We start from the raw sequence: 10,445 nt of genomic DNA on the forward strand, positions 1-10,445 counted from the left end.
AACCCTCACCCCTAACCCTGTTTACGACACCAATATTAACTTTATCTCATCCTAACCCTAACCCTAACCCTCACCCCTAACCCTGTTTACGACACCAATATTAACTTTATCTCATCCTAACCCTAACCCTAACCCTCACCCTCTAACCCTGTCGACAACACCAATATTAACTTTATCTCATCCTAACCCTAACCCTAACCCTCACCCTCACCCCTAACCCTGTTTACGACACCAATATTAACTTTATCTCATCCTAATCCTAACCCTGCAATTATTAATTATTATGGTTCCACAGAATATGCCAGAGGATTTCAAACGAGCCACCAAGGTATAATTCTCGGTTTTGTCCAGCAGATGGTGCTCTAAGACGTTTCTCCGGAAATGTTTTAAAACCTTCCTCCAAACCAAATTGTTTATATATCGTGTATATTGACTTCCACATTCTCCTATCCTTCCGATCAGTTGGCCAGTGCAATAAAGTTTCTAACCAAACCCTGAACCATAACCCTAAACCATGAACACTAACCCTAACCCAACCAGGAAATCAAAGCCCCCCCCACACACACACACCTATCCTTCTTTCCCCTCCCCCATTATCTTCTCCTTTCGATTATGGCTCATAGATTGTAGGAAGGGGACTAACATGCATCAGCCAGTGCCCTGCCTATGTCTCATGAAAGCTGTGCTGTTGGTGGACAGTGTAGTGAAAGACCCTGTGTCTATCCATTACTCACCTAACCCTAACCAACCTTCCAAATTTACAGATTAACAGACCACAGAAGGAGCTTCTTCAGCTCCTTGAAACTAAGATGAGATGAAATGACATTCAATTTATCAACACTATTTACAAGTTAAGGGCAAAAAATCTGCACTAGCCTACATCAACATCTTCATGTATGAGTGGGCGACATCTGCACTGGCTTCCTGTGAAAAGCAACCTCTCTATTATTTTAGATACTTGGATGACATCTGGGGTATCTGGCACCACATAGAGGAGGAATTGGGGGAATTCCTCACAATACTTAAATGGCACTATCCACCCATCAAGCTGAAATCCACCATCAGCACCACAGCGGTTGTCTTCCTGGACACGACTACTTTTAGTCAGTCACAAACTAGACCTTAATGTAGTCTTGAAAGAAACAGATTCACATGCATTATTGCATAAAAGTAGTTTCCATAGCCTGTATACCCTCTAAAATAAAAATCAAGACAATTGATTTATTAATTTAGCTATAATGAAAAACAGAAATTAAAGAGGGTGTTTCTTTTTTTCTTTTTTTTTTTGCTTTTATTGTGTTGACATGTATGTGAAAAACACATTGATCTCAGGTGTTCTGCTTGCAGGCACCTTTCTTGACTTTTTAGGCTGATGCGGTGGATGAGGACACAACCTTGCCATCTCGGATTTCCTGGGTAATCACTAGAACCTTGGAAGTAGTAGAACTGGAGCTGCCAGTACTGTGAAGACATTTAGAGGTTGTATCAAAAAAAATTATTGCAGAGATGTATCTTTACATATAGAGAAAGAACAAGATTGTTCTTTTCAGTATAACTACCTGCTCTCTCCATCCATGAGCCTCCTGTATTCTGCAATTTCCATCTCCAGTCTTGTTTTGATATCAAGGAGTGTCTTGTACGCGAAACTCTGGTTTTCAATGTCAGCACGCAGCTGTGTCAATTGTTCCTCCAATCCTGTCACCTGCATCTGGAGACTTTGGAGCTGCATGGAATACCGGGCCTCTGTGTCTGCTAAAGTGCCCTCCAGAGCTGCTTTCTGAAGGGCAAAAAAGGAGAAATGCAGTGGAAATAAGTGCTAATTGCATTTCTTTGCTAGTCTTAGAGAAGTAGGAACAATGTTTTGACTACGAACCATGCTTAGTTGGGATTGCAGCTCGATCTCCAGGTTCTGTAGTGTGCGACGGAGTTCCGTAACTTCTGTTTTAGATGTAGATATAATTTCTGTGCTGGCTGCCACCTGCTGGTTCAATTCATCTGTCTATAGCAGACAACAAACACCATGTCACATATAGTAGTTTAGTCAATCACAGAAACAAGAAGAAAGGTTTTGGTTCAGACCTTTGCTTTGAACCATGTTTCAAGTTCTCTGTTGTTTTTGGCAGCCACACTTTCATACTGCTCCCGGATCTCAGCCATAATGACAGACAGGTCAGGCTGTGGTGTGGAATCCACCTCCACATTGATCTGGCCACTCATCTGATTCCTCAGTGCTGCCATTTCCTAATAATGAAATTTGAATTAAAGATTAGCTTCGTGAATGTATTTACTGTCACCGCTACCTTGCACACCCACACAGGTGAACATTATGCATTTTTTACATGCCTCCTCATGGTTCTTTTTGAGGAAGATCAGCTCCTCTCTGAGTCCTTCTATCTGCATCTCCAGGTCTGATCTGGCCAAAGTCAACTCATCCAAGAGTTTCTTCAGACCGGCAATATCGGCCTCCACTGACTGACGCATGGCCAGCTCATTCTCATATCTGTGTGTAAGAAAGAAACATTATTATACAGTATATCACCATTATTTCATTGTTATTTAGGCAGTATATCAGTCTCAGTTGTATTTTTGTTTTACTTTAACATGTACAATTCAAACACTCACTTAGTTCTGAAGTCCTCTGCTGCCAATTTTGCATTATCAATAGAGAGATAGACTCCTCCATTGACACGGGTTGCATTCTGGATCTGTGGGACAACACACACAAGGTCAGACATATGTGACAAACTCATAAGTATTAATTCCAAAACCTATTCTCAGCAAATGTTACTGAGGCGACAGTGTGGAATGATTTAATATGTTACTTAGCAATAACTGACGAGCCAGTGTGATATACCTTTCCTTGCAGGTCAGCAATGGTGGCTTCATAAGCTGAATAATCTCTGCCGGTGGGGGCGGTCTTACTCTCCAAGAACTGACGGATTTTCAGCTCCAACTCAGCATTGGCCTTCTCCAGACTGCGCACCTTCTCCAGGTAGGTGGCGAGGCGGTCGTTCAGATTCTGCATGGTGGCCTTCTCATTGGCTCCAACATCAATCTTGTCACTAACACTGTAGCTTGTTGAGCTGAAATTGCTAAGGGCACCGCCACCACCTCTGCCATAACCACCAGAAGCAACAGAGATTTTTGCTCCCCTTCCACCTGCGCCAGCAAAAACGCTTGTTGCATATCTGGGGCGGATTTGGCTATCTCCATAGCCTCCAGTGGAGTACGACGAGGAGGAATATTTGAACATTGTGAAGATGATGCAGAGAGTGATCAGAAGCTGCTCCTGTCTCAAAGAGATTAAGATGGAATCAAAGATGTTTTGCTGCTTCCTTTATCTATCCGTTTGGTGCCACGTATCGTGTGGGTGCAGGCTCATAACATGGACGGGTGGAGCATAAACTGCAACACAACTTAGACCACACCTGTCACACACATTCCATACCTTTTATTGTTAAACAGTCAGAAAGGAAAAAGTGGGGTTATTGTAGCATTTTTAAATACTACTTTCTTAATTCAAATATGATTCCATGAATTAAAAGAAAAAGATTGAGTATTATGCTTTATTATATACACACGTTCTTATTAATATGGCAGAAAATGTGGCATCTGTGCCCTTTCAACTTTGGCAAGTTAAAAGGGCCGCACCCACTACTTCTGTTGTCAATCTATTTATCTAGGCAACAGCTTTAGGCTTCAAAATTCTAACTATTCTGACATGTGAGTTGGTTTGTTTGTAGGACATTTATTGTGCAACAAGGCCATACGTTTCCAGTCTAACCTGTTACATTAGCAGATGTTCATGAAACCAGTTCTTGAGGTTGTCAGAAGTGGTGTGAAAGATGCCTCGTGTTTATTCAGCGGGGCGGTGGCACCTCGGTCTGTAGGGGACTTTGCTGAGAAGGAGTGGGTTCTTGTAAAAATCCATGGTGCGGACAAAACATAGAAGTTGTTTTGGTGAAAGGAGAAGGGTCCAAGACACACTAGAAGCACTGCCGAGATGCTGTTGCGCAAGGTACCAAACGCCCAAATACTCATATAGGTCCTTGCAATGAGCTGATAACTCATTCAGGAGCGTTCCCTACCGTCACCTATATGCAGATGGAACAGGCTTTGGGACCCTCAAAAGGAATATATTGTCAATAAAAAAGTATTCAATCAGAAGATTTGACTGTTGTACTTAAAAGGGCAAAATATCTCAATGTATGACATCTTTTCTTGCCAGTGATTTTGGTATTCACAAAATAAATTTATTGTTTTGGGGTTTTCTTAATGTTTCTCATATCAAATTTCTAATGCATGGTTTATAGTGTGTGTGTGCGTGCTTGGGGGGGCGCGCGTGTGTGTGTGTGTGGGAGGGGGGTCTGTAATTGAGCCTGAAATTGTCATGGCTTGTCGAATGAGTATTCCAGTAGTGATGTAGGGTGTAGCTGTCATTTTAATGAATGAGCATATCAGTTGCCATGCATGAAAATCATTTCCAGAGACAGCCATAAGATGGTGGATCCTTTTATTACCAGTAAACCATTCTCACCTGGTTGGGAAAGTGCTGGTAGTGGAGATCAAGGAAGTGGCACAAAATAAAGGTTGATTAAAAGCTGTTGTGAAAGTTGCAATTATTTCAGCTTTAAAAATAGTATTTTGCCATGCTGTTACTGTTTTTGTGAGCAAACTGGACTCTGAGATAAGGATTATTTTTACCATTACACATGAACTGACTATAATGTCTGTTCAGTACGTCTTTATGTGGATGCACTGTATACTTATTTTGGTTTATAATGTGTCTAATAGTTGCATCACCACACCAGTAATGTCAAATTATTTCTAGTAATGCTAATTTTTCTCTGTGGAATACAATCTGTGAATTGCACATGTTTGAGAGTGTTTAAAGTTTAAAGACTACAACTATAGTATGTTACATGTATTATTCTACTTTACTGTACTATAATCATCTTTTTAGTGTGTGACACTTCCTCTTACTTTTTATGTCTAGTTAATGGAAGACTCGTATAAAAATTGCAAAATATTGAAAATCCTGTGCTATTTCACTTTATATCTAATGAAGGTTACAAAGTGTTTTAAAATTCTTTCTGCACTCTTCTTTGTGTCAAATTATTTTTGCTAAGAACAACATTGAAGAGACTGTTCCCAGTTCTAAATGAGACAGTACACATGTTGATGAGGGATGCAATGTAATTATTTGTACCCGAAAGATTTTCATATTCCTGCTATATGCTGAACATCAAAGTGATTATATATTAGCGGGTTTTATGCCAAGGAGCCATATCAACTAATTCAGCTTTCCAACTTTTTAAAAGCAAGCATTGTATGAATGAAAATGAATTATATGACTTATGACAAAACAGTCAAAACATTTAGTACAAAACTGACAAAGAAGAGACATAAATTCAGAGCACACAGAATTTAACAGCAAACTGAAAGGATTTTATTGATTTAATTGGATGTGACAAATGGAATTATGTCTGATATTCTGCTTGTGGACCCATTTTTAATTTGCTGCATCTGAAAATTAGGCAGATGTGGTGGATGAGGACACAACCTTGCCATCTCGTAGTTCCTGGGTTACCACTATAACCTTGGAAGAAGTAGAAGTGGTGCTGCAAGTACTGTGAAGACATTTACAGCACGTGCATTAAAGGTTGTAAAAAAAATTTAGAATTGCAGAGCTGTATCTTAATTTATGAAAAATGAACAAAATTATTTGCAGTATAACTACCTGATCTCTCCATCCATGAGCCTCTTGTATTCTGCAATTTCCATCTCCAGTCTTGTTTTGATATCAAGGAGTGCCTTGTACGCGAAACTCTGGTTTTCAATGTCAGCACGCAGCTGTGTCAATTGTTCCTCCAATCCTGTCACCTGCATCTGGAGACTTTGGAGCTGCATGGAATACCGGGCCTCTGTGTCTGCTAAAGTGCCCTCCAGAGCTGCTTTCTGAAGGGCAAAAAAGGAGAAATGCAGTGGAAATAAGTGCTAATTGCATTTCTTTGCTAGTCTTAGAGAAGTAGGAACAATGTTTTGACTACGAACCATGCTTAGTTGGGATTGCAGCTCGATCTCCAGGTTCTGTAGTGTGCGACGGAGTTCCGTAACTTCTGTTTTAGATGTAGATATAATTTCTGTGCTGGCTGCCACCTGCTTGTTCAATTCATCTGTCTATAGCAGACAACAAACACCATGTCACATATAGTAGTTTAGTCAATCACAGAAACAAGAAGAAAGGTTTTGGTTCAGACCTTTGCTTTGAACCATGTTTCAAGTTCTCTGTTGTTTTTGGCAGCCACACTTTCATACTGCTCCCGGATCTCAGCCATAATGACAGACAGGTCAGGCTGTGGTGTGGAATCCACCTCCACATTGATCTGGCCACTCATCTGATTCCTCAGTGCTGCCATTTCCTAATAATGAAATTTGAATTAAAGATTAGCTTCGTGAATGTATTTACTGTCACCGCTACCTTGCACACCCACACAGGTGAACATTATGCATTTTTTACATGCCTCCTCATGGTTCTTTTTGAGGAAGATCAGCTCCTCTCTGAGTCCTTCTATCTGCATCTCCAGGTCTGATCTGGCCAAAGTCAACTCATCCAAGAGTTTCTTCAGACCGGCAATATCGGCCTCCACTGACTGACGCATGGCCAGCTCATTCTCATATCTGTGTGTAAGAAAGAAACATTATTATACAGTATATCACCATTATTTCATTGTTATTTAGGCAGTATATCGGTATTCTGTTTTTGTTTTGGGTTTAACTTTCTCAAGTACAATTCTAATTCTCACTTGGTTTTAAAGTCATCGGCTGCCAATTTTGCATTATCAATAGAGAGATAGACTCCTCCATTGATACGGGTTGCATTCTGGATCTGTGGGACAACACACACAAGGTCAGACATATGTGACAAACTCATAAGTATTAATTCCAAAACCTATTCTCAGCAAATGTTACTGACAGTGTGGAATGATTTAATATGTTACTTAGCAATAACTGACGAGCCAGTGTGATATACCTTTCCTTGCAGGTCAGCAATGGTGGCTTCATAAGCTGAATAATCTCTGCCGGTGGGGGCGGTCTTACTCTCCAAGAACTGACGGATTTTCAGCTCCAACTCAGCATTGGCCTTCTCCAGACTGCGCACCTTCTCCAGGTAGGTGGCGAGGCGGTCGTTCAGATTCTGCATGGTGGCCTTCTCATTGGCTCCAACATCAATCTTGTCACTAACACTGTAGCTTGTTGAGCTGAAATTGCTAAGGGCACCGCCACCACCTCTGCCATAACCACCAGAAGCAACAGAGATTTTTGCTCCCCTTCCACCTGCGCCAGCAAAAACGCTTGTTGCATATCTGGGGCGGATTTGGCTATCTCCATAGCCTCCAGTGGAGTACGACGAGGAGGAATATTTGAACATTGTGAAGATGATGCAGAGAGTGATCAGAAGCTGCTCCTGTCTCAAAGAGATTAAGATGGACTGAGATGCAGCGCTCTGCTTTTTCCTCTATTTATTCTGAACAAGGAGGCTGTTGCCGCCTCTGGTGTGGGTGGAGGCCAATAAGAGAAATGGGTGGAGAATAAACTATGATACTCTGTCTTAACCTGCCACACATCAGCTTTTGTTGTCATAGTCAGAAAGAGAAAGTGTGAATGTCATCCATGAAATTGCAGTTATTAGTGATTCAATGTTTCTTGTGCATAAAAGAAGTGACACGCCCTGAGGTTATATCAAATATCTGATATGTTTTATTCCATTAAATCTGCTCTGTACTAACATGAACAAGTAGAGGTAAAACTGAAGAGTTTTATTTAACATGTCCCTATTTTATTCTTAGAATTTTAAAAGTCTGCTTTTTTGCAGACCAATCTCATTGGATCTACAGGGCTTACTTAGAGGGTTATACTTAACCCTAACCCTAACTTTATACTTATAGGGTTATACTTAACCCTAAGCCTAACTTTATACTTAGAGGGTTATACTTAACCCTAACCCTAACTTTATACTTAGAGGGTTATACTTAACCCTAACCCTAACTTTATACTTAGAGGGTTATACTTAACCCTAACCCTAACTTTATACTTATAGGGTTATACTTAACCCTAACCCTAACTTTATACTTATAGGGTTATACTTAACCCTAACTTTATACTTAGAGGGTTATACTTAACCCTAACTTTATACTTATAGGGTTATACTTAACCCTAAGCCTAACTTTATACTTAGAGGGTTATACTTAACCCTAACCCTAACTTTATACTTATAGGGTTATACTTAACCCTAACCCTAACTTTATACTTATAGGGTTATACTTAACCCTAACCCTAACTTTATACTTAGAGGGTTATACTTAACCCTAACCCTAACCCAGTGTGATGGTAGATAGGCGTGAACTATGATTTGGACTGGCTGCTTTTTACCTGATGATTCAGTTGTCATACTTGGCATAGAATTGTGGTATGTTTATCATGCCCAGGCAAGAACAAATGTTCGTTTGGGCTTGATGGGTATGACAATTTCAGGCATTTTAATTTGTACAGTGTTATTGGGAGTTTATATAATTTCACCTTTTTATCTTTCATCTTTCTTACATAGCATCTGTTATGAACAAAGCCATCTCTAGCTGCTTCACAGAAACCCAGAGCCTGATCCACAAAATGTATATTAAAATATACTGTACATATGTTCAGTGCTCTTTTAAATTAGAGGTTAAAGAATATGTAAACATCTGACTATAGTTGTACATTACTGGATTTCTAGTTTGGAGAGTAATTTGTTTGCAGAGGCACAAAAGTGATCTCTTCACCTTAGTCTCATCTACTTAAAGATGATTATGTTTAAACAGGCACTTTTTGTAAAATATATGAAATGTATGTGCACGCACACAAAAAACACACATGAAAATTGCACGTTTGGGCCCCGCATATGCTTCTTTACAGAACAAGCATTTTAGGAGGGCATTCCTGTACTGTAATCCATATGTATCAGCACATAAAGTTCCATATTATTCTGACTGGGAGAGGTTTGTTGCCTGAACATGTAGTGAAGCTTAAACTTTGCAAAGTCATTCAAACAATATTCCATTTGGGTGTGGCCCTTCATGGGCGAACTAACCCAATAGCTCGGAGTGGGAATGAGGACTGTGACTCACTGCAGGGCCAGGTGTTGTTTGACAATGAGCTTTTTTGTGCTTTTTCTATCTCAAGCCCAGACCGGTTTTGACTGTTACAGCCTGCGGGCATGGGCTACGCCTATTAAAACTAGGTGTGACGAATTCTTGGAAATTCATACAGAAATGCTTAAAACTCAAAATGGTGAAATGCATCTGGCTCGTTTAAGGTATCAAAGCAATAACTGGATTATTTACAGCTATAAACAGTGCATTATTTACAGCTATTTCATGCAAGTTTACTTTTATTGGGTCTCCAATTAATGACATAAATGTTGGCTATTTGATGATATGAATATATAAAGAAACATTATGTCTGCAGAGGTGAAAGAAAGCCAAACATTGCACATTGCTTGATCACATACACATGAAATTTGACACCAGGAGGACAAATGCAACATCAGAATGTCAACTGCCTAGCTAGCTGCAGCTGCATGAACATAGGGTTACGGTTAGGGTTAGGTCAACTATCTTGTGTAATTGGAGTAATGCTGACTATCCTTATCGTCAACAGGCAAAAGAGGCAGTAATACGCTCTGGTCAGGTCACCAGTTCATTATAGGGTACATTCACACCATGGAGGCTAGAGTCTTGAAAAGACAGAGTCCAAAAGTCTCCAAAGAACAGATAATAGGATGTAGTGACACCTGGTGATAAAGGCTAAAATTACAGCTGGAAGACATGCCATTTGAAATTGATTTTCTTTTGGTAGTTTGTTTTCACATACATGAAGGTACATTTTCTGCTAGCAATTGCAGACAGGAAGCATCTGATTACAAAAAACTGGGACGGTCTGAGAGTTCTCTGCTGACTGAAGCCAGCGCTAAGCTTTTTACTTTATTCTATTTTATTCTATGCTGGAAACCCCCTTTTCCAGGAACTAGCAGATGACCTTATTAACTAAAAAATAAAACTAATTTTAAAAAATCCCAATTCATTTCAGTGTTTTATCTCAGCATTTGACAGCATTCTTTAGTCATTTAAGCAGTTCACAGCATACGCCTCTTCAGCTGTCTTTCAGGGCCTGTTATCTTCCACCAAAAAAGCATTTAGCATGCACCACACGTTTGGGCCTTTGTTCTTCATTCTGCAAAATTCTTTTACCTATTAAAAAGCAGCAAACATTTCATTTTCCCAACAATTCCCTTTTCTTGTTTTACCAATATATATGTTTTCTTTTTATCAGGAAAATATAAAGGACCTTACAGACCGAGCTCTCACAACATGAATTTTCCTTACTGAACCTCCTATCGTTGGCTGTCA

The 10,445-nt window shown here is 39.9% G+C and overlaps 2 protein-coding genes across 2 annotated transcripts; both read right to left on the bottom strand.

The window, feature by feature from the left end:
• Nucleotides 1-1,276: 1,276 nt before the first annotated feature.
• LOC101079705 (keratin, type I cytoskeletal 13-like) lies at nucleotides 1,277-3,332 on the bottom strand. The gene is made up of 7 exons (XM_011617712.2): nucleotides 2,855-3,332; nucleotides 2,623-2,705; nucleotides 2,344-2,500; nucleotides 2,080-2,241; nucleotides 1,874-1,999; nucleotides 1,560-1,777; nucleotides 1,277-1,461 (listed from the first exon to the last, which is right to left on the bottom strand). Exons 1-7 carry the CDS (start codon nucleotides 3,251-3,253, stop codon nucleotides 1,365-1,367), a joined length of 1,242 nt encoding a protein of 413 aa, XP_011616014.1. The 5' UTR covers nucleotides 3,254-3,332; the 3' UTR covers nucleotides 1,277-1,364.
• Nucleotides 3,333-5,426: 2,094 nt separating this feature from the next.
• LOC101062818 (keratin, type I cytoskeletal 13-like) lies at nucleotides 5,427-7,520 on the bottom strand. The gene is made up of 7 exons (XM_029850365.1): nucleotides 7,034-7,520; nucleotides 6,807-6,889; nucleotides 6,525-6,681; nucleotides 6,261-6,422; nucleotides 6,055-6,180; nucleotides 5,741-5,958; nucleotides 5,427-5,630 (listed from the first exon to the last, which is right to left on the bottom strand). The coding sequence occupies exons 1-7, from the start codon at nucleotides 7,430-7,432 to the stop codon at nucleotides 5,534-5,536; spliced, it is 1,242 nt and encodes a 413-aa protein (XP_029706225.1). The 5' UTR covers nucleotides 7,433-7,520; the 3' UTR covers nucleotides 5,427-5,533.
• Nucleotides 7,521-10,445: the final 2,925 nt, after the last annotated feature.

Source organism: Takifugu rubripes, chromosome 17 (assembly GCF_901000725.2).
Source record: "Takifugu rubripes chromosome 17, fTakRub1.2, whole genome shotgun sequence".
NCBI classification, from domain to species: Eukaryota; Metazoa; Chordata; class Actinopteri; order Tetraodontiformes; family Tetraodontidae; genus Takifugu; species Takifugu rubripes.

Bases quoted from the DNA above. Each gene is read 5' to 3' on its own strand.
- LOC101079705 (XM_011617712.2), bottom strand. From the start codon at position 3,253: ATGTTCAAATATTCCTCCTCGTCGTACTCCACTGGAGGCTATGGAGAT. The intron at 2,706-2,854 runs GTATATCACACT...GTTGTCCCACAG, and splicing joins TTGCTGACCTGCAAGGAAAG to ATCCAGAATGCAACCCGTGT. The intron at 2,501-2,622 runs GTGAGTGTTTGA...TCTTACACACAG, and splicing joins GCAGAGGACTTCAGAACTAA to ATATGAGAATGAGCTGGCCA.
- LOC101062818 (XM_029850365.1), bottom strand. From the start codon at position 7,432: ATGTTCAAATATTCCTCCTCGTCGTACTCCACTGGAGGCTATGGAGAT. The intron at 6,890-7,033 runs GTATATCACACT...GTTGTCCCACAG, and splicing joins TTGCTGACCTGCAAGGAAAG to ATCCAGAATGCAACCCGTAT. The intron at 6,682-6,806 runs GTGAGAATTAGA...TCTTACACACAG, and splicing joins GCCGATGACTTTAAAACCAA to ATATGAGAATGAGCTGGCCA.